A 24705-nucleotide genomic window follows, 5' to 3' on the forward strand; every position below is an offset into this window, starting at 1 on the left:
AAAAATTTTTAGGGGCGCCTGGGTGGCTCAGTCGTTAAGCGTCTGCCTTCAGCTCAGGTCATGATCCCAGGGTCCTGGGATCGAGCCCCACATCGGGCTCCCTGCTCCGCGGGAAGCCTGCTTCTCCCTCTCCCACTCCCCCTGCTTGTGTTCCTGCTCTCACCATCTCTCTCTCTGTCAAATAAAATATTTAAAAAAAAAAAATTTTTTTTATATGGGTATAGTTGACATGCAACGTTACATTAGTTTCAGGTGTACAACTTAGTCATTTGACAAGTTTATAAAAGATGCTATGTTCACCACAAATGTAACTGCCATCAGTCCCATTATATCACTATCACCACATCAACTATATTCCTTATGCTATAAATTATATACTTTAAATGGGTGATTAATGTGGTATGTGAATTGTATCTCCATAAAACTGTTTAAAAAAGAAAAATAAATAGTTCACTACTAATTTTAATATGACTATAACACTAATAGATTGGAAACCCATAGGGGAAGTAATTGGAATTGAAAAATGCAAGTCCCAATATAAATTTTTTCCAAACCCCTTCACCTCCTTAGCCTCCCAAAGACCAAGTTCTGCGAAGCTATATGAAAAAGAGGTATCCATGACATCATAGAAAAGTTTCCTATAAACTAGGATTCGTATCTTAACCTCTCACTCAATTATCTGTGTTATGGATTGAATGTTTGGGTCGCCCAAAGTTCATATATTGAAGACCTAGCCCCCAATATGATGGTACTTGGGAGTAGGGCCTTTGGAAAGTAGTTAGATTCAGATGAGGTCATGAGGGTGGGGACTCCATGATAGGATTAGTGTCCATATAAGAGGAAGAAGATTGACCAGAGCTGGGTTGCACGCTTTCTGCCATGTGAGGACACAGCAAGAAGGCCGCTGTCTGAAAGCCAGGAAGAGGGCCGTACCAAGGAACCAAGTCAACTGGTACCTTAATCTGGGACTTCCCAGTTTCCAAAGCTGTGAGAAATACATTTCTGTGGTTGAGGCCACCCAGCCTAGGGTATTTTGTTATGGCAGCCCATGTGCACCCATGTACCTCTTAGACTGAAGGCTCAATCTGGAAGTGCAGCTCTCTGAGCCCTCCCTACACCGTACTCATATTGTACTGCTAGTGCTATATCTTCGGCTAGAAACGCCAAGGCAGGATCTCCAGGTAAACTTCTAGCGAGAAGGCCCTGAGTCATAAACACCTTGTAAACAAGTTCAGGGAAATATATTCTGGGCTTTAGCCTGCCAATTCTTAATTCCTACGTTACTGTCACAAAATACTACTAAATCTCTTTGCTACTTGTACATATTCTTAAAAGTAAGCACTGGTTTACTATCAAGCATGATAATGGCACATTAGACTTGTGTCCTATACAGAATTTAACAGAGTACGTGTCAGTTTTAAATATGGGATGGGGGCGCCTGGCTGGCTCAGTCAGTTAAGGGTCCGACTACTGATCTCAGCTCAGATCTTGACTTCAGGGTTTTGAGTTCAAGCCCTGTGCTGGGTTCAAAATAACTAACTAACTAACTAACTAACTAACTAATGAACCTTAGACTCAAGATGGCTCCAATTCATCAGTCAAGAGCTGTTTCTATTAGTATAATTTTCTTCTAGTTTCCATTACCAATCTATATGAATTTATATCACACTTGGAGTTCTCCTGGGGCAACCATCACAATGGTTCTTCCAGATCTTTCACCCCTGACTCACTGATTCAGCTCTTGCTATTCTGCTTGTCCAGCTCACTGTATTTACTCATCATGCAATGAATCTACAGTTCTATGTCTCATGAAAGAACCACCACTGGAATAACGCAGGCTTTCTAAGGATGAGGAGAGGTGGGGGTGGCCAAGGAAGTCAAGGAAGCAGAAAATAGGGCAGCGCTGACGGTCATCTGCCTCGCCTTCCTGCTTCTGAGAGGGTGAGGGGAGGCAGCAGCCTGGCAGGAGCACAGGGAAGTGACAGAGAAATCCAGATATTCCTCTTCAAATCAGGCTTCAGCAGGGCATTAGGATGAGGGGATTTGTGAAGCTTAAGAGGAAGAACCAAAACGAGGTCAGTCCAAGCACAGATCCCACCAGGTCCCACAGGAAGTTCAGACCATCAACCTCCTTAAAGGTCTCACCTGCCCATCATTTACACAGGCAAAGTATTCGACACATTTTTATGGTTCGTACATGCAGTGTCCATCCCAAATAACAGGGAAACAAATGTTCAAATATTGACATTTCACGCGAAGAAGAAAATAGAGAATTCACGAGTTTTTAAAAGAAGTATACCTTATTCCATTCACTTGTGATTCGTAATATAATGCAGTAATCGTTCCCTTTTTTCAAAGGTGCATTATAGTATTTCCCATAGTACAGCCTGTCTCCAATAGATATCTCCATGGCATCATCTGGAACATCTCTGGCCAGTAGTTCTGCAGCCACATATCCCTCAGCGTCAGAAGTGTTGCTAAAGAATGAGGTGGTCCCTTCAGAATCACAAAAAAATGTGCTTTGGAGGGCCAGGGGAAACACTAACACCTGATATGAACTGGAAAAAAGAAAAAAGAAAATGTCTATCAGACCCCTGCTTGAGAGAGTCATTCATTCAATTATTCATATGTATGGAGCACCTGCTATGAGAGAAACACTTTTCTGGGCACTGGAGATACATCCCTGGACAAGAAAAAGTCCTTGCCCCCTGGGGGGATTTACAGTCTGACAGCTCCCACACTTAGGGAATTCCAGTTTGGACCTACGGTGCTAACGCCCCAGGACATGATGTGAGGGATCTCAAGTTCCCGCCGCGGATGGATGCCAAGTAAATCCTCTTGAGCTGCGAGAGGTTGTTACATGTATGGCTGCCCTGGGTGTGCATGCCACACAGCTGATCTCATCAGCGGTTTCCACGTGGGCAAAGGAAACCCAGCTGTGGAAAGGGTTTAGCAGTCACATGGAGGCTGCCTGCCTACAAGCGTTAATGTCCTAAGTCTGCCAAAAGGCTCCAGTCACATGGTAAGCTGAAACGGAACTCATGTGATCTGCATGTCCTCCAGTTCATAGATACCAGAGTTCATGTGAAATAAATGAGAAGGAGTGCCAAGTCACCATGCGTTAATCTAGCCTGACCATGTCCTGAAATAGGCAGAAAGGTAAAATGTCATGTGTACATTGTGAAACTCTTCCCCCAACGTGGACAGAGGATCACACTAGCCAGCAAGCATCCTTTTGTACGTGTTTTGTTATTGTTTATCCCACCAAATACAAAACCTGTCAGCCAAAGGAGGTGTAAGAATAAAACCACACCGAGAATGAATCATGCCTCCTTTTTCAACCCCGCCCCTCCTTCCTTCTCTCCTGCCTCTAGGATAGCACATGGCTGAACATCTGCTTTCTCTATCAGGCCTGACAGCAGGGATTTAAATGACTTACTCCTGTATCCTTGCAAATCCTTACCGAGTTCTTTGGCTGTGACTGACTCCCCACTAATGTTTCTTGAGTTGACGTTTCCGTAAAGAGGAAAAACACGCATTGGTACCAAAGATGATTAGGGTAATTTCCAAGCCATGAGGCCACATAATCTATTTTACTAGCAAATATACACTTCCTGTTCCACATTCCTAATGCCCCATCTCCTGCTTCCTAAAAGTCCATGAGTCACTAGGTTAAGAAAAGGGAGCCTTCCACCACAGTAGGTCTGGGACTTGGAAAGCCTCCATCCCAAACATCCTATGTGTCTTCGGGGCCCTGATTTCCACAAAGTCTGGGCTCGCTTTCCAGCAAACAGCTTTCTACAAAAGGTACAAGGTAAAGCCTGCAGGGCGGTGAGTTGCTGCCACCACCACCACTAAACATCTACGAAGCATCCACTGCCTACAGGGGAACGCTTGTAACAACACACTTTCCTGGCGATTTGAAGACATCCCTATGAATCATGGCTGCAGGTAAGAGAATAAATGGTGCAGAAGCTCCATGCTGTCCTCAAGCTCTAATCCATCTTGCCTTTCCATGTAGATGGTGGCATTCAAGTGCAACCTCAAGGCTCACCTTTGGTTCTGGACATTAGAGGCACCATTCATGGGGCATAAAACAGTCTCCCCAGTTAGCCTGATCATAATCCCCCGAGTTGCTTGATTTTATACAGATTTCCAGCCCCCATCCCAGACCTACGGAATCAAAATCTCCAGGAGCTGAGTCTGAGAATTTGTACTGCTGATAGGGCAACCCAGATTATTTCTATAAGTTGGCAAGTGTGGGAGACACTAGCATTAAGAGACTCCAGGAACAGGCTGCATCATGCACTCAAGATCACCAAGCTAAGGAGGGGAGCCTTGCTCCCAGGGCCCCGTTCCACCATGTGCCCCACGCCACTGCCCCCCCCCCCCACAACAATGCAGAAAGCAGACTCAGGCCTGTCTCCCACACTGGCAAAGCTGCTCCCCTGGCTCAAATCAGGTAGTCAGGGAGAGGAAACTGCTCCACTTGCCTGTTGGTAATTAACCCTGATGACGTTAGGGAAGCAGTTGTGGCTGTTTGGAACATGACTGTTCTGGAAAGACTTCTCCCCTCTTCCTCACTGCCACCCCCCCCTGGAATGACTCACAGATCTCCACTTCCTGTTTTGGAGGCACTGGAGGGCACATTAGCCACAAGGATAGACTGTCATTTGGCTTTTCTTTTTGCCTTATGTAATTATTGGCCTATATACTACATTTGCTCTTGCAAATTCTCTCAGGCAGTGATATCATAACTTCTGTTCTCCTCATAGCAACAGAATGGCAGTGTCTTCCAGTAACTCATCAGGAATCAAGAAACAGAACAATGTATGCAATATCCATGCCTGGAAAGACCTTTGAGAACTTACTGCACTTAAACTAATAGAAAGACAGGAAAAGCCTAAGTTTCATTATAAAGAGACACACAGAGGCGCCTGGGTGACTCGGTCTGTTAAGTGTCTGACTCAATCTCAGCTCAGGTCTTGATCTCAGGGTCAAGAGTTCAAGCCCCACACTGGGGCTCCACACTGGGCATGGAGCCTACTTAAAATTAAACAAACAAACAAAAAAGAGACACACGGATAATATATCCAGACTTTCTTTTTCATAATTTTATAATATCTCACATTTATTTTCACATTGAATGTACTGAAGGGTCATTAGACTAACAGGTCAAGAATGACATAAGGCAACAAAGGTTAGGTCAAGGATGGCAAGGCTATTGCCATGTCCTTGCCTTATTCCTGTGAGCAAGGTGCTTATCACTCCAGGGGATCCTCTATCTTCCTTTCTAAAAAAAAAAGCGGGGGGGGGGGGGAATAATTCTGCTTTCCTAACCCAAGCATGACCCTGTAAATAAAATGCTTAATGGAACACAACGTAGTTCTCCAAGTCAGGTGAATTAATTCCATCCTAATAACATCTGGAATCCCAGAAGCAGTCATTAGCTACGCAGTGTCTTGCCTATAACTCAATGTGTGAACGAATTAAGAGAATTATCCAAATGACCCTTTCAGATCCACTACACACACCCAAAGATCATCTTTAAATGAAACGATGTTCCTGGTCCACCATCACTGAGAGACGTACATGAAGAGGTGAGTGCAAAGGATTAACACCTTCCACATCACACACAGTCAATGCTTGTCCAGCCGGTGACCAAAGGAAGGGATTTCATTTTTTGAGCTAAGCTGCCCAAATGCCTGTCTCTGGCTCCTTAGAAGTCTCTCTATTCATTTGGAAGGATGCTGGTTGGAACTCAAGGCCCAGTCTGTGGCCAAGGAATCAAAAACAAGAGGCCCTGATTGCACTGCCCCAACTATTCAAGTGCAGCACCTAGAAAGTCCCCTCCTCGATCAAACCAAAGTTTCCAAGACTCTCCATGAGGACCACCGGGCAACCATGGAAAAGGGGCCACTACCCACCTGATAGGTCCATTTTTCTCCTTGGCTTTCCTCAGTCTCAGACGTGGCAGAGGCCCTCCATGCACTGTGACAAAGTCTACTTCCGGAAGGGGAGGCTCTGGAAACAAGCCGAAAAAAGGAAAAGGGTGTGATCGGAATGAGTGGAAGCATGACGAAAGTGGGCATCGGAGAGCCTTCGAAAGGAAAGTTTTAATGTAAAAAGCGATGAGCATTTTCTGACACCTGCTACCACATGGATGAATCTTGAAAACGTTACGCTACGTGAAATGAGCCAGACTTAGAAGGATGATCCCTCTTCTATGCAACATCTGGAACAAATTCATAGACACAGAAGTAGATTAGAGGTTGCTGAGGACCGAGGGGTGGGTAGGCAAGGGGGAGTTAGTTACTTAATGATCAACGGAGATTCTGTTTGGGGTGATGAAAAGGTTCTAGAAATAGACAGTGGTGAGGGTTTACAGCATTGTGAATGGACTTAATGCCAATAAATTTTGTGCCAGAAAATGGTTAAAATGGTACATTTTATGTTGTATATTTTAAATCCACAATAAAAAAAATTTTTTTTTAAAGGGACGCCCCAGTGCTGACAGAGGGTACACACAGCAGGCCTGACAGTTAACTTGCTGGACAGGTTCCTATTTGGTGGGGAAGGCCAGCATTCCTGACTTCTACATCCTTTCCAGTCACAGAGCATTCTGTCCTCATTTTGTTCTCCCCAGCAACCAGATATCCCAAATAGACCTCCTACTGGGAGGGGACTATATTGGCTGACCCCAGCGTTCTAGTATCTAACTGGTAGTTATGTTCATAGTATGACTGCACCATTCTGCCTTATGGGTACCTCAGCTCAGATGCACTGGGCACTAACCAAATGCACTAGCTGTGTCCTGCACAGGCCTCATCCCATATAATCTTCTCAACATTGCTATCAAGTGAATGAAATTCATAGAGGGAGAAAGGAAGAGAAAAAGACAAAGAATAAAATATGAATGCCTCCCCCAGGTATTATATAAGACGGATGAATCACTGAGCTCTACCTCTGAAACTAATAATACACTGTATGTTTGTTGAATTTAAATTAAATTAAAAAAACAAAAAATAAAAAAACATGAGTGCCCCCCCCAACCCTGGCCTTAAAATCTGTTACAGTGAAATTAAGGACTAGGAGGCCAAGATAAACACTCAAGACTTTATTTACCCAATTAGAAAATAACCTTGGTGGGCACCTGGGTGGCTCAATTGGTTAGGCGTCTGCCTTCAGCTCATGTCATGATCCCAGAGGCCTGGGATCGAGCCCCACATCTGGCTCCCTGCTCAGTGGGGAGTCTGCTTGTCCCTCTCCCTCTCCCTCCACTCATTCTCTTTCTCTCTCTCAAATAAATAAATAAAAATCTTTAAAAAAATAAAATAAATAAGAAAATAGACTTGGGGTAGAAATTCCCAATCCAAATTATAATAAATAAAAACTTATACCTTCCTATATAGTTTGTGGGGTTTTTTGGTGGGGGAGGGACAGAGGGAGAGGAAGAGAGAATCTTAAGCAGGCTCCACGCCCAGTGCGGAGCCCAGTGCAGGGCTCGATCTCACGACCCTGAGATCATGACCTTGAGCCGAAATCAAGAGTCAGACACTTAACCAACTGAGCCACCCAGGCGCCCCAACTGCCTAGTTTTTAATTTTTTTTAATTTTTAAAAAAGATTTTACTTGTTAGTGAGAGCACACAAGCAAGGGGAGTGGCAGGCAGAGGAAGAAGCAGGCTCCCCGCTGAGCAAGGAGCCTGATGTGGGCCTCAGTCACGACCTGAGCCGAAGGCAGACGCTTAACCGACTGAGCCACCCAGGCGTCCCTAGATAGTTTTTTAAAGCACCATCAAATATGATGGTTGCCAGAGGGTAGGGGGTTAGGGGTAGACAAAATAAGAGAAAGAGATTAAGAGTTAAAATCCTCCAGTTAAAAAATAAGTAAGACATGGGGATGTAATGTACAGCATAGGGAATACAGCCAATAATATTCTAAGAACTCTGCATGGTGACAGATGGTAACTGGAGTTATCGTGGTGACCATTTCATAATGTATATAAATATCAAATTATCATGTCATATACCTAAAGCTAATACAATTTGTACGTCAATTATTCTTCCATAAAAAGGCTCTATCGAATATGTTAATCATACACCACCTACCAATCCATTTGTTAACCACCTTTATACACCATGCACCCTGGGAGGCTGGGAGAAACAGCCATGGAAGACACAGTTTCTGCTTTCCAGGAGTTCGAAGTCTCACAGTGGAGACAGTTTCGTAAACACATGGCACTTAGAGCTATGATAAAGTCATACACGGGGCATTGTCGGCGTGCAGAGGAAGAACACCTGACGGGGGGCAGGGGGTGGAGAGACCACTGAATGCAGAAATGCATGTACCCAGGGGCAGGCGGTAGGAGAGCAGGCAGAGACAGAACCGCAGCCCTACCTCCTGCGGGAGTTCAGGGAAGCTGGAAGGTGGAGTCCCAGCCTGGGACAGGCACGCAACCAACGGGGAGGTGTGGGGATAGGTCGGATTGGGGGTCCTGGAAACAAGAAGTCATTTACAGAGTCTTAGCAGATGTGGATTTTAGAAGTGCAATTTAGACAGCTGGTTGGAGGATAAACTGAAAAAGAACAAAAGTACAGGATGTCCAGGTATGCAGTGCCTGAGGTCTGAAGCAAGTGATGGACTGAGAATGGAGAAGAGGGGGCAGATGGAAGAGACATTCGGGGCCACTGAGAGCCCCCAATAACTTGTATCAAACACTGCCAAGTCTAGAATTTCTTCCAAAGTCACCCAGATATGGTCACATAAATTCTGGTTTCCGTAAGCCTGTGGGATTGCCGGAGACCCTCGGAGGTGGCTTGAAATGGCCCCTGCTTACAGCCGAGGTCTCACAAAAGGTGTTGAAGGTCTACCCCGTTTCCAAGAGATTCTGGATCTGACACCCCTGAGGAAGAGAGCCGCTAGCTTCCTGCAGGGGTGAAGGGGAGAGGGGGCTGAGGTTTGAAAAACCCCGACCAGGTCCCCCAGGGAAATGTACCCCCTTCTAGTTTGAGAAGTTCTGCCCTCAGCCCTTCATGGGAACATGGAAATGCCCTTCCATTTGTGATGTTTTGGTGTCGCCGCAGAGTAAGTGGTTTTTATCACACTCTTCCTGTTTTCAGCCCCGAGGGAGATTTACTGCTCACTCTGTGTGTGAGAGGCCTCCTCGGGCTCTTTTAAATTGTTTGCTCTTCTCTGAGATTAATAATTCTAGTTCTTCTAATCTCTTGGCTAACCTTTTAAGGCCCCTCCCCGCCCTTTTCTCATCACCCTCAGTCAAAGCAGAACAAAGTGCTCGCTGGGCTTGCAGAAGGCGGGCCCACGGAGGGAGCAGGAACCGCTCCCCCCCCACTTGTTGCTGCTTTCTGCCATCCAGCTGATCCCATCACCATGTGACTTCCAGACTGCTTTATGCTCTGAGACCTTCCCCACCTTGGCTTTTAAACAGGCAACTTTTTCTCTCTAATGTCAAAGCCTGAACTGCATCAGCCTCGTTCTTAGCTACATTTCAAGGTTAAATAACCTTAATTTCCAGCCATGTTTCCAGGGTGCTATTCCCCATCCCCCAAATTGGTGTCCTGGGCAGATGTGTTCTCTCCTTTCCATGAGCCTCATTACTGATTTAAACCAGATCAGACCCAAGTCCAGAATCAGGTCTCGTCTGAGCTGGAGAGCTGGGGGAGGACCCGGAAGGGAGAACCTCATTACCATTCCTAGGTGTTGACAATATCCATCCTCTACTTGAAGCAAACGACAAAGGAAAATAGAGGGGCTACCACGTGAGAAAACCTTGCAGAGTAAGGAGAAAAGCAATGAAAGAGACCGTGCCCTACAAAACATTATATATAGTATAAAATTACAATAATTGAAATAGTGAGGAGCAGGCATAGGACAGGCAAAGCAATGGAAGAAGCTAGACAGTCTAGAAAGAGACCCGAACAAATAAATGAGAATATAGTGTATGACATGGACAGTCTTTCCAAACATGGCGGGAAACGGGCTTATCATTTAGGGAAAAAAATTACCGTGTAAATTTAGCTTTATACCATGTATCAAGATGCATTCCAAGTGGGTCTAAGTTTAAAGGTGAAAAGCAAACTATCAAGAAGCATTAGAGGGCCACCTGGCTGGCTCAGTCGGTAGAGTGTGTGACTCTTGATCGTGAGTTCAAACCCCACACTGGGCGCAGGGCTAACAAAGAAGCAGCAGCAGCATTAGAAAATATGAAAGAGTAAGAACTGATCTGGGGCGCCTGGGTGGCTCAGTCGTTAAGCGTCTGCCATCGGTTCGGGTCATGGTCCCAGAGTCCTGGGATCGAGCCCCGCATCGGGCTCACTGCTCAGCGGGAAGTCTGCTTCTCCCTCTCCCATTCCCCCGGCTTGTGTTACCTCTCTTGCTGTGTCTCTCTCTGTCAAATAAATAAATAAAATCTTTAAAAAAAAAAAAAAAAGAATTGATCTAATTTCAGGGCAGAGAAGGCTTTTCTTGGCATGACCGGAGGCAGAAACTAAAAAAGCATCAATAGAATTGATTACATGAAAACTTAAAATGTCTAAATGTTAAAAAGAATATTGACAAGAAAACTAAACAGTAAATAGTATGGGGGATTATAATATGTATAACAAAAGATTAATATCATTCATGTAGGCAAACTATCAAAAGCAATAAGAGAAAGGAGGTAATATAAGTGAAAATGTGTTAAAGTCCTCCAAAACATACCAAAATGCACAAAGAGAACCAAAAATAGAAAATTATATCCGCACCAAAACTAACAAAGGTCCCAACTTTATACTATAAACTTCAAGTAAATGCAAGGACTTAACCCACACAAATAAATACACATAAAGACACTGTGATGGTTCTCTCCTAATCCTTGGCACCTCCCCAGATAGACCAGGCCACACGCTGATGACATGATCAGTTGGAATTGACAGCAATAGAAAAAATGGTAGCTATACCGTAAGTCATCAGCTATCACATGGCTGGCCTCATCTCCCCTATCGATGAAGTTATGAGACTTAACCTTCCAGGGAGAAGGAACAATCTTCTTTTCACCTTTAATCCCCTCTTCAGCACTTAGCACAGGTCTTTGTGCATAACAAGTCAATAAATATTTGCTGGATTAAATTGTTATGTCACAGTATGCCCTTCCCACACTTCTATCACACACAGAAACTCTGGTTTTTAGGCTTATGATGTAAAAAAATGTTGCCATTCATATTTTGTAAAAGCTAACGCTAATATAAGAAAATAACAGTATGCAGCCTATTTTCCTCTGTGGCATATCATCTATGTCTCCACGGGCCCTAAACCTGCATGTGGATGCTTTCAGGGAGGGGAGCTGGGAGATATCCATCCCCACGTAGCCATTCACTTGGGGGTTTGGGGTTGGATTTGCAGCTAGAAAGTAGTTGGGAGATTGCTGGGGATGAGAGCAATCGATGGCCCACGGAGGTATGGAAGGGCATGTGCGCTCCCGTCTGGCTTGATCTAACATTAGATATCCAGATGTCAAAACACTTGTGTCCATGAAAGATTTTGAGAGAGTCCGGACAAGAGGGAAACAGCGGGGTGAAGGCCAGTCCCTCTCCCGACCTCTCCTGCAGCTTCAGCCCCTGGGAACCAGGGGGCCCAGCAGGAATACATGTGGTACCCTAGAACAGCCTAAGGAGATAGGGTTCTCAGAGGACACAGGGGTGCACCAGCTTTGGATGGTCCGTGGGTCACCAACCATGGAAGAACTCCTCCTGCAGAAGAACTCAGCAGACTTGGTCCCGCACAGTCCTTCCTGGGGGCACCCAATAGTCACGGAGAGGAGGCAGGGGCTGTGGCTCCTAGTTCTGCAGGCAGAATTGAAGCTCCCTCCACTGGACCTACCCTCCATGAAGGGGTCAGTCTGATAATGCTTGGGACACACATGTGTGTTTTCAATTGCTTTGCTGAACATCTGAAAAACCACATTCTCTTTTTCTTCTCATGAATGCAGGCAGAGATGGGAAATTCCCCATATAAGTTGCCAGGCTTGGTACTAAAGGCAAACTTGGGAAGGAATGGTTTCCTTGACATTTTTTCTTCCCTCTTTTCCTCCAGCATTCTTGATTCTTTTTTTTTTTTTTTTTTAAAGATTTTATTTATTTGACAGAGAGACACAGCGAGAGAGGGAACACAAGCAGGGGGAGTGGGAGAGGGAGAAGCAGGCTCCCCGCCGAGCAGGGAGCCCGACGCGGGGCTCGATCCCAGGACCCTGGGATCCTGACCTGAGCCGAAGGCAGACGCTTAACGACTGAGCCACCCAGGTGCCCCTTGATTCTTTTTTTTTTTTTTTAATTTTATTTATTTATTTGAAAGAGAGAGCACAAGCAGAGGGGCAGAGGTAGAGGGAGAAGCAGGTTCCCCACTGAGCAGGGAGCACGACGTGGGGCTCAATCCCAGGACCCTGGGATCATGACCTAAGCCGAAGGCAGACGCTTAACTGACTGAGCCACCAGGCGCCCCCGGCATTCTTGATTCTATAATAAATATTCAACCTCAAATGATCAGTGTTGGGTGCACCAGTGGTTTAGCTGGACATTTCCGTGCACATTTGCTGTGCGTGTGTCTCTCTCTCCCCCCACTTTCCCCTCCCTGGCTTTCTCTCGCTCCCTACGGGAAGATAGTTTTGCTGACAGCTTTCTGACTTGGCTAAAAAATAGCATAGCCGACGTGTGAAAGCCCTTCTGACTCTGGATCTACACGGAGGATGGAAGTTTGCTCTTCACCCTGTCCTGAAGGGAGTATAAATGGTGGAGCTCTTCTGAAGAATTCAGCTCACTGGGCTCTACCTGAGGAAGCTTGTCAGCCCCTAGGCAGAGACTCCGCGAGAGGATCTGGTCTCACCCTCGCTCTCCCGTTCTCACTGGGACACTTGCCTCTGTCCTTCAACATGCCTAGAACTTGTGCCCTCCTCTGAGGTCAGCAACATATTTAAAGCACTTGTCTTCATCCTGTTCCCATCAGTAAGATTTAGTTTAATGTAAGACATGCGGGAGGGAAATTCCACTCACTTTTCTTCTGGGAAATCAGCTGCTGCGTTTTCCAGACCCAAATCCCTTGCCTCACATTTCTGGTAAAATTCAAAAGTTCATGATTTTACTGAAACAAAGCCACATCTTAGGCAATCAGGCATACCTCTCTTCATATCAACATGAAAGGCTCTCTTTTCTCCTCTTTTATGAAAAAGAGGGCTTGGGTGGCTTTTTGTTTGGTTGGTTGGTTTTTACCCCTTTAGAAGATCGTAACAACTTTAATTTTCACACACTTTTTTAAAAATTTCAAATTCTTGGGGCGCCTGGGTGGCTCAGTCGTTAAGCGTCTGCCTTCGGCTCAGGTCATGACCTCAGGGTCCTGGGATTGAGCCCCGTTGGGCTCCCTGCTTGGCAGGAAGCCTGCTTCTCCCTCCCCCACTCCCCCTGCTTGTGTTCCCTCTCTCGCTGTGTCTCTGTCAAATAAATAAATAAATAAAATCTTTAAAAAATAAATAAATAAATAAAATTTCAAGTTCTTTACAGTAGGGTAGAGTTGGAAAACATGCAGCCATTGTCTCCGAGCTTAGCGAAGGGTCTCAATGGATTTAAACAGCTCCACAGTGTCCCCTGGTGGCCATGAGCACAGGGCGCTTGAGCTACTGGGGCTCTATTGAGGCTACAAAACAAGGTAGAAGTAAATGTCTCCTCAGGAAGAAACTCTCCTCCCCAACTCAAAAAACATGATACACTACTTTGAATCAGCAATGCAAACCATCCAAAACACAACAAAGACCGAAGAGCAGGAAACTAAACAGCTTTTCATTTGAAGAAGTCACCACAGGAAGGAATGCCCAATCGAACATTACTTCTCTTTCCAGCCCAAAAGGTGGTGACGTCCTTTCGTCTGAAAGTCTTTCTTCACTAACCAGGCATCCCCTCAACACCAATAACACCCGGGGGCCCCTCAAGGCTTGTGCTACGTGGCAGCACTGCCTTTACGTCTCTGCCTTTGAGGAGCGATTTTAGGAGGGGAGAAAGAAAATAAACAAGTACATTAAAAAATGCTGCAAGTTCTGACAACAAGTTCTGTGACGAAATTCACACAGCACACATGGCTAGAGAGGGATGGGGTGGAGATGGAGATTATTTGTGCAAGGACGGGAGGAAGAGCTCCTCTAAGGTAATGACATCTGAGCAGAGACCCGGATGATTACAAAGAAGCCACATGCACAGAGTGCCCCAGGAAGAGCAAACAGTAGATGGAAAGGCCTGGATGCACTAACAGGGTTGACCCATCTGAGGAGGACAGGGAGGCAGCAGGTGCTTAGTGAGAAAGGGGGAGAGTAGAGGAGATGAAGTCAGTGAGGAAGGTGGGGGTCAAGAAGCTGGGTTCTATTCTAATGTTAATACAAACTCACTGGACAATTTTCAGCTGGGGATGACATGTTCTCCTACGCATTTTTAAAAAAATCACTCTGACGCTTGAGTGGTCTTTTTAAAGTTATGGTCTTCACCGTAATTTGGGGGGGGGGGGGGGGCGGGAGATTGACAGGCACCCACTAAAGCAGAAAGACCAGTAAGAAAGCTACCGCAGGAGTCCAAACGAGAGGTGGCTGGCTTGGATCGGGCTGCTTTGTAGGGAAGAGGAAGGTGGAGAGAAGTAGTTGGATACAGAATATATTTTAGAAAGAAGCCAGTGGGGCTTGTTGACAGATTAGAAGTCGGAGTGGGGGGGAGGAGGAGGGGCACAGAATCTCTTTGGCCTGAGTAACGAGTGAATAGGAATGCCAGTACCCAAGACAGAGAAGCCTAGGTGGAAAATGGCTTTGGAGGTGACAGAAGAGTTGAGAAATCAAAATCCTCTTGGACTTGTCTATTGGGCATGCAAGAGATGCTTACGAGATGTTTAAAAGATGACTGGATATATGAGTGTGGAGCTCAGGGGAGAGTCTGGGACTAGGATACATATTTGGGAATCCTCAGCATACAGGCAATATTTATAGTCAGGAGACTGGTATCGGCAGAAGGGGTGGCTAATGAAAAAGGAACAGAAGCAGGCAGAGAGGACATCTATAAAAGAGGACAGAGCCAGCAAGGAAGACTGAGGAGGAGGATCCAGCAAGGCAGGAGGACCCAAAAGTCAAGCGAAATGGTGTTTCAAGAAGGAGGGGATGTCAGCTGCTGTGGAGGGGGGTGGGGAATCAGATACAAACAAAACTGCCCAGTAGATTTTTTTTTTTTTTTAAGATTTTATTTATTTATTCATGAGAGACAGAGAGAGAGAGAGAGGCAGAGGGAGAAGCAGGCTCCCAAGGAGCAGGGAGCCCGATATGGGACTCGATCCCAGGACCCTGGGATCATGACCTGAGCCGAAGGCAGACGCTTAACCATCTGAGCCACCCAGGCGCCCTGCCCAGTAGATTTTTTAAGATGAAGACACTTCCATTCCAGTAAAGCAGTGTGGACAGGACAAATGCCTTCGGATTGGAACCAGTTAAAGGGAGAACAGGAAATAAGGACGCAGAGCCTACATAACAGACACTTCTTTTAAGGAGTTTTACTGTAAAGGGGATGCTGAAAGAAGTAGCTGGAGGGAATATGGGATCAAAGGAAATGTGTTTCTTGTTTCCTCATTTTAATTTAATTTAATTTTTTTTAATTTTTTTATTTTTCTAGATTTTATTTATTTATTCATTAGAGACAGAGAGAGAGAGAGGCAGAGGGAGAAGCAGGCTCCCAAGGAGCAGGGAGCCCGATGCGGGACTTGATCCCAGGACCCTGAGATCATGACCTGAGCCGAAGGCAGACGCTTAACCATCTGAGCCACCCAGGCGCCCCTCCTCATTTTAATTTTAAAAAAGGAGATACTACGACATGCTCATGCAGTGTTGGCACTATTTCTCTGTTGGGGGGACATGATGATTAGGCAGGAAAGGATGGGGTCCAGCGCACCTGAGGGTGGCGGTCGCCTGAGGAGTGGAGACAGGAGAGAAGACAGAATACATGGTTCTGCATGCAGGTGGCAAGGGGAGACTTGGGAGAGGCAAGTCCTCATCTGATTACTTCTAATTGCTCAGTGAAGTCAGAAAGAAGAAGCTAATACTCTGAGTATTAGCTCAGAGTGGGGGAGGGGGAGGAGGAGGGGGGAGCACCCCAGATTTGAGAAGACAAGAGAAAATGACTGGAAAATGAATTTGCTAGGGGGCCAAAGTGGGACTGCCAATCACTTTTCCCTGAGAATAACCGACTCTTGAGGCACTTGTGACAACATGACAATCACACGTACCTGAGAAACAGTAATGAGAGCCTTTTAGGTATGAAATATGTTAAATATTCCAAATATCCCGAAGGAATGTACCCAGCACTCATGGCTTTAATTCGTGTTACTATTTTGTCTCGACTATCTTTCTAAGAAAGAAAACATGACAGTCACAACCACAGGACCCTTGCATCCTCTCGCTCTTCAGGTTCACTGAATGACAGGAAGCAGTGGTGTTCCTCTTCATCTGGGCCCACCTACAGCTCTGTGGTGACCTCATTCCTTCAGATGCTGCCATTCAAGACTTACCTGTAATCTGGGTTGTCAGGGAGAGGACCACAGGAAGCTGAGAAGACAAAGCGTGGACGCTGATGCTGTAGTTGGTACCCGGACGCAGGTCCAAGCACATCTCAGGAGCCTGGCTCCTGGCAGTGATATTAAAGATCATCTCCTGGGCAAATTCCTTCTGATACCATCTCTGGCCCCGAATGTGGAACTGAAACAGAAAAGTTCACTAAGTGAACGGCTAACTTGAGGAAGGCTCCAAATGCCTGGATACTTCCCCTTTCTCATGAGCCATCTTGCCCTCGACTCTAAAGTTCCTTCACCACAGAACAGTAAGCAAATCTTAGAGTCGTCATACCCTAAGCACCATCGTTACAATATATCAGTACAATAAAAATATTTTTAAATCAAAATGTACAAAAGGCCGAAGTCCCAGTGCTAACAATGTTCTCGTTCTTGTTCTCACATCTACGACGCACAACACTGAAACGTCTGTGGGCGGGAGCAAGGCCACAGAACATTTCCTACAAAGAAAATGAGGAATCTGAACTAAGGCTTCCCCAAAGCAGGACCTGAGTGAGGATACTCCTAGCTGGCCTGGTTAAAGCTCAGCAGGGCTTTTCTCCTCGGCCTGCCCCCTTCTTCTTCTTCTTCTTTTTTTTTTTAACAATGCATTTTTTTATTTTGTGAACACAGTATTTGCAATGTGACGGCCATACACCTTCCAATCTTGCTATTCATTTTACAACACTTGAGGTTTAACTGGACGACCCTGGATCTAGGCAAGCCACAGTGTCTTCAGGATCACAGAGCAACTTTTGACAGTTTAATGTGGAACCAAACTGAATCAAAATAGGAGCTATTTATACATGAAGCAGCATTTAATGCTTCATATAAAGCAATGCATATTTTTTTTAAAGTTAAATGCATATTATCTACATAGATGTGCCTGCCCCCTTCTGACATTCTCCACACTTTCCTGTAACATCCCAGCACCTGGCCCAAGAGACACACTTCTCTGCCCACTTAATTTCTTCTAGTAGCAGCTCATCCTATGGTCTTTACCTTCCTTACTCACAACCACAATAGCTTCGAAAGTTCCCCCTGGCTCTCTAGACACGTCCAGACCCTGGTCAGAGACACTGGACTGAAGAGACACACACAGGCAAAAGCCATGGGTTCCTTCCACGGATACTGTGTGGACATCAGCTCTGCATCAGGCTATGTGCACAAAGTAATTCGCATGGCTTACTCAGCAATCCCCAAAGTCTCTCTCTTCAAATACGTAGTAGAAGTGCCCATTTTCTTGCTTTTTCTTGCAATTCTTACTATAAATCTGCCATTGATAGTAACAGCTACATAAGTAGATTTTTAGGTTTGCTGATATTTTTTTAAATTTCCCACAGTAGACAACATCTATACATAGAGTAACGTTCGGTAACTTACTGAATACATCTCCTCTGTATCAGCGGTCTTTATACTTCTCCATCTCAAGCAGGTTTCATTAAATATTGAAATGTTACCGATGATCTGTTTTACTGCAGTGGGGAAAGAATGAGAAATCAACTTACACTCGATACAAACATACTACCTTTCATACAGCATGGAACTCTTGATCTTGGGGTTGTGAGTCAGAGCCCCATGTTGGGTGTAGGGATTACTTAAAAAATAACATCTTTTAAAAATTACTAACTTTTTTTTTTTAAAGACTTATTTATTTGAGAGAGAGAGAGAGAGAGAGAAAGAGAGCATTCATATGTCGGGGGAGGGGCAGAGAGAGAGAGATCACGACCTGAGCCAAAACCAAGAGTCGAATGCTTAACCAACTATACCACCCAGGCACCCCCCAAAAATACTACCTTTTAATTAAATCATATACATGGGATGATTTCAGCAGTATTTTATTTATTTTTAAAGATTTATTTATTTATTTGAAAGAGAGAGACACAGTGAGAGAGGGAACACAAGCAGGGGGAGTGGGAGAGGGAGAAACAGGCTTCCCGAGGAGCAGGGAGCCCAATGCAGGGCTCGATCCCAGGACCTTGGGATCATGACCTGAGCTGAAGGCAGGTGCTTAACGACTGAGCCACCCAAGCATCCCATTTCAGGAGTATTTTGATTTAGAAATTAGTGGTAGCAGCACTTTTACATTTATGTAAACGCAGTCCTGATAAAAGATTTAAAATCAAAATGTACCTAATCAGAGGACCCCTCTTAAAAATTACTTAAATCCAGTCACTGCAAACTCCTCTGGTTTACTAACCTAAAACTGCAACTCAGCCTTGGACAACCTCATTTATATAAATAAGTATCAATTTCAAATTCTGAGCTGGGAGCAACACTTCAGCAGAGAACTGAAAAGTGCTCTTTGAAGAACTGAAAAAGATTTGCTAAGAAGTTTCACAGCAGGGGTACCTGGGTGGCTCAGTCAGTTGAGCATCCGATTCTTGGTTTCAGCTCAGGTCATGATCTCAGGGTCCTGAGATCGAGCCCTGCATCAGGCTCCCCACTCAGCGGGGAGTCTGCTGGAGATTCTCTCCCTCTGCCCCTCCCCCTACTCAAGTTCTCTCTCTAAAATAACTAAATAAATCTTTTAAAAAAAGCTTCATAGCAACACTGCAATAATTAATAAATGATAAAGACAACTCCCAAAGCACATGAAAAAAGAAGTCTCATGGGAGCCAAGCCTTTATTGTGTAAGCCCTTGGCCTGACAGGTTTCTATGAATGAAGCCATGTTGGTAGATGTGACCCTTCTTTATGGATTGGGCAGCTTTGCCCAGAGGAAACCTGTTCCACAGGTCACAAGCTGTACTTCAAATGCTGTAAGACAGAGTAGATAAGAAAGTACATGTGATTCAGAATAACGCAATCTCACCATTGGGTACAGAAGGTTTTCAAGATAAGTAGCAGTGGTCCAAGGAACCTTATGTTTATAAAACTTTCAAAACCCATAACCTCGGGGCGCCTGAGTGGCTCAGTCAGTTAAGCATTTGCCTTCACCTCAGGTCATGATCCTGGGGTCCTGGGATCGAGTCCCATGTCAGGATCCCTGCTCAGCGGGGAGTTTGCTTTTCCCTCTCTCTCTGCCCCACCCCCTGCCCATGCTCCCTCTCTCACACACGCCCCCTCAAATAAATAAAATCTTTAAAAAAACAAAAACAAAAAACCTCAATACTATTTAAACAGTTCCAGGGGAGGGATGGTGGAAAATTAATTAATTAGTTAATAATTAAATAAACAGTTCCAGACCATATAAAAAGGTGGAAAGTTTCCCAATTTATTCAAGATGACTAGATAACCCACAACAATGCCAAAACTGTGCAAGGATAGCGCAATTACTAAACACACTGTGCCAAACTCACTCATTAATATAAATGCAAAAATAAAATATTAGCGAATAGAAGTCAGCAGTACATTCAAAGAACAATACACTGTGACAAAAGAAGATTTCTTCCAGGAATACAGAGATGATCATTATTGGAAAAGCTATTAATAGATTAAAAGGGAAAAGCCATATGGTTACTCTTATAACCATAATGGTTAATACATTTAATATACATTCCTAACTAAAAATCTTAGTCAACTAGGATTTAATTTGATAGAAATGTCTTAACTTAAAAGAGTGTTTATCAGAAACCACCACCCTGGGTAGTAAAACAACGAGGCAATTTCTAGTAAAGTTGAGAACAATACAAGGATGCATGTTCTCATAGCTATTATTTAGCATTAGCTAGAAGATTCTAGACAACATGGAAAGAGGTGAGAACAAAATGAGCTATAAATCCAGGAAGAAAGGGAACAAATGTTACCACTGCCAGTAACTCTAACAGAATCCACTGAAAAACAAATATGAAATAGTTTGAAAGCAATATTAAAACAAATACAAATAACAGGACTTCGGCAAAACATACCCAAATACAAGAACATAGAAAAACTAGTGGTTTTTGATGTATCTGAAAGAACAAGTATGGTAGGCTGAAAATGTGCCCCCCCCCCCAAATGTCCACATCCATCTGTGACCATGTTACCTTACATGGCAGAAGGACTTCGCGACTTCGCAATGTGATTAAGACAGGGAGATTATCCAGCATTATCTAGATGAGCCTACTGTAGTGACCACAGTCCTTATAAGAGAGAAACAAAAAGATCAGGGTTGGAGAGCCGATTTAAGGACAAAAGTAGCAGTTAAGCCAAGGAGCTTCAAAAATGGAGAATGGGGCCACAAGACAAGGAATGTAGATGGGATCTAGAAACTGGAAAGGACAAAGAAATGGATTCTCTTCCCCAGCCTCCAGAATGAAGACAGGTCTGCTGTCACAGTAATTTTAACACAGTGGAACTGTTTCAGATTTCTGACCTCTAGAAGTATAATAAATTCACATTGTTTTAAGCCCCTAAATTTGCCGTAATTTGTCATACTAGCAATAGGAAACTGAAACAACAAATAAAATACAACAAAAAGGCACAGCACCCAGCCACTGCAGTGCACTGCTCCCAGCCACCAGGTGCACAGCTGCCTCCCTCCACACACTGTACCCAGCCTCGTGCCCCAAGCAGCCCCAGCTTGCAGCCCCCAGCTACTGCAGCACTTCGGGGCATCCAGCAGAGGACTAGTGACCCAGCACCAATTTTGCTAATACCACCTCCTGCTCTCAAGTTCCCCAGCAGGCACGCCTACCCTGCCTGGGTCCCACTAACACCACAGAGAGCAAACACAGCCCATAACAGGCAGAGAGTCAGTGCAGACAACTACACTGAAAGAAAAGAAACTCAGACACAACAGCAGGCTACACACATAGCAACACACAGAGGATACTCTCCTGGAGTGCCAGGTTCTGGTGAACAGGCGACACTGCACTGTGGGGTACTCCAAGACCTCTTCTTCCTAAAGTCACTACTTTCAAGAGTATAAGACATAGCTGACTTCCTTAACACACAGAAACAGACACAGAGAGGCAGACAAAATGAGGAGACAGAGAAATTTATCCCAAATGAAAGGAGAGGACAAAGCCATGGCCAGAGATCTAAGCAAAACAGATATAAGTAACATGCCTAATAGAGAATTTAAAGCAATGATCCTAAGGATACTCACTGGACTTAAGCAAAGAGTGGAAGACATGACTGAGACCCTTAAGGCAGAGATAAGGAATAACATAGCAGAGATAAAGACCTCAATAAATGAAATGAGAAACACATTTGATGGAATGAACAGCAGAATGGAAGAAATAAAGGAACAAATTAGTGACCTAGAAGACAGAGTAAAGGGAAGTAACCAAGCTGAACAAAAGAGAGAAAAAAGAATTATGCAAAATGGGACTAAACTTAGGGAACTCAGTGACTCCATCATATGTAATGACATTTGTGTCACAGGAGTCCCAGAAGAAGAAGAGAGAGAAAGGGGACAGAGAATTTATTTGAAGAAATAATAACCTGACACACCTGGGTGGCTCAGTTGGTAAAGCATCTGCCTCTGGCTTGGATCATGATCCCAGGATCTTGGGATTGAGCCCCATATCAGGCTCCCTGCTCAGTGGGGAGTCTACTTCTCCCTCTCCCTCCATCCCTCCCCCTGCTCATGTTCTCTCACTCACTCTCTCTCAAATAAATAAATAAATAATCTTAAAGAAAGAAAGAAAGGAAAAAAGAAAAAAGAACAGAAAAGAAAAGAAAAGAAATAGTAACTGAAAGCATCTGCCTTCGGCTCAGGTCATGATCCCAGGGTCCTGGGATCGAGCCCCACGTTGGGCTTCCTGCTCAGTGGGAAGCCTGCTTCTCCCTCTCCCACTCCCCCTGCTTGTGTTCCCTCTCTTGCTGTATCTCTCTCTGTCAAATAAATAAATAAAATCTTAAAAAAAAAAAAAAAGAAAGAAGGAATAACTGGAAAATTCCCTAATCTGGGGAATGAAACAGATATGCAGATCCAGGAGGCACAGAGAACTCCAATCAAAATCAACAAAAGCAGACCCACACCAAGACATATTGTAATTAAATAGCAAAATACAGTGATAAAGAAAAAAAATTTAAAGCAACAACAAAAAAGAAGAAGAGGGGTGCCTGGGTGGCTCAGTCGTTAAGCGTCTGCCTTCAGCTCAGGTCGTGATCCCAGGGTCCTGGGATCGAGCCCCGCATCGGGCTCCCTGCTCCGCGGGAAGCCAGGTTCTCCCTCTCCCTCTCCCCCTGCTTGTGATCCTGCTCTCACTGTGTCTCTCTCTGTCAAATAAATAAAATAAAATAAAATCTTTTAAAAATAAATAAATAAATAAATAAAAGAAGAAGAAGAAGAAGATGACAGTAACTTACAAGGGAAAATCCATAATGTTGCAGGAGATTTTTCGAGAGAAATTTTGAAGGCTGAAAGGCAGTGGCATGATATATTCAAAGTGCTGAATGGGAACAGTCTGCAGCAAAAAATACTCTATCCAAAAGGCTATCATTCAGAATAGAAAGAGAGATAAAGAGTTTCCCAGACAAACAAAAACTAAAGGAGCTTGTGACCACTAAATCAGCCCTGAAAAAAATATTAAAGGGGATTCTTTGAGTGGAAAGGAAACCAAAAGTGACAGTATAAAGGTAGGAAACACAAAAGCAGTAAAAATGAATATTTCTATAAAAAATGAGTCAAAGAACTCACAAAATAAAACAATGTAATATATAATAACATATTTCTAAAACATGGAGAGAGGAGAAAAGACTGGATTCAAACTTGAGCGACCATCAACTTAATATAGACTACTATAGGCAGAAGACATTATATACAAACCTAATGGTAACCATATATCAAAAACCATAATAAACATGCAAAGAATAAAGAGGAAGAAACCCAACTATATTACTAAAGAAAACCAGTAAACCGAGAAAGAGAGAAGAAAGTATCAGAGAAAAACTTCAGAAACAACAAAAAACAAATAAAATGGCAATAAATACATATCTTTCAATAATTACTTTGAATGTAAATGGACTAAACACTCTAATCAAAAGACATATGGTGACAGAATGAATTAAAAAAAAAAAAAACCATCTTTTTGCTGCCTACAAGAGACTCATTTCAGACCTAAAGACACCTGCAGATTGAAAGTAAAGGGATGGAGAAACATCTATCATGCAAATGGATATCAAAAGAAAGCCAGAGTAGCAAGATTTATATCAGACAAAATAGACTTTAAAACAAAGACTATAGGGCGCCTGGGTGGCTCAGTCGTTAAGCGTCTGCCTTCGGCTCAGGTCATGATCCCAGGGTCCTGGGATCGAGTCCCGCATCGGGCTCCCTGCTTGGCAGGAAGCCTGCTTCTCCCTCTCCCACTCCCCCTGCTTGTGTTCCTGCTCTTGCTATCTCTCTGTTAAATAAATAAATAAAATCTTTAAATAAAAATAAAAAAAATAATTAAAAAAAAAAAACAAAGACTATAATAAGAGACAAAGAAGGAAACTGTATAATAATAAAGGGGACAATCCAACAAGATGATTTAACAATTGTAAATATTTATGCACCCAACATGGGAGCACCCAAATACATGAAACAGTTACTAACAGACATAAAGGAGCTAATCAATAATAATACAATAATAGTAAAGGACTTTAACACCCCACTTACATCAATAGACAGATCATCTAAATAGAAAATCAACAAGGAAACAGTGGCTTTGATTGACACACTGGAATAGATGGATTTAAGAGATATATTCAGAACATTCCATACTAAAACAACAGAGTACACATTCTTTGCAAGTGCACATGGAACATTCTCCAGAATAGATGATATATTAGGCCACATAACCAGCCTCAACAAATTCAAAAACACTAAGTCATACCATGCATCTTTTCTGACCACAATGCTATGAAACTAGAAGTCAACTGTAAGAAAAAATCTGGAAATACCACAAATACATGGAGGTTAAATAACATGCCACTAAACAATGAATGGGTCGATGAGGAAATAAAAGAAGAAATACAAAAGCACATGGAAACAAATGAAAATGAAAACACAAAGGTCCAAAACCTTTGGGATGCAGCCAAAGGGATTCTAAGAGGGAAGTTTATAGCAATATAGACCTAAAAGGAAAACCTCATATAAACAACCTAACCTTACACCTAAAGGAGCTAGAAAAAGAACAACAAACAAAACCTAAAAGCAAGAGAAGGAAGGAAATAAAGATGA

General features: G+C 43.8%; 1 protein-coding gene across 1 annotated transcript in view; it reads right to left on the reverse strand.

The window, feature by feature from the left end:
- Positions 1-24705, reverse strand: part of SUSD1 (sushi domain containing 1) — a 107416-nt gene that overhangs the window by 15434 nt on the left and 67277 nt on the right. Inside the window, 4 exon segments of the mRNA XM_021691606.1 lie at positions 2300-2558; positions 5928-6024; positions 16573-16759; positions 17995-18086. Of these exon segments, the coding sequence (XP_021547281.1) occupies positions 2300-2558; positions 5928-6024; positions 16573-16759; positions 17995-18086 (635 nt within the window).

This window comes from Neomonachus schauinslandi, chromosome 13, assembly GCF_002201575.2.
Source record: "Neomonachus schauinslandi chromosome 13, ASM220157v2, whole genome shotgun sequence".
NCBI classification, from domain to species: Eukaryota; Metazoa; Chordata; class Mammalia; order Carnivora; family Phocidae; genus Neomonachus; species Neomonachus schauinslandi.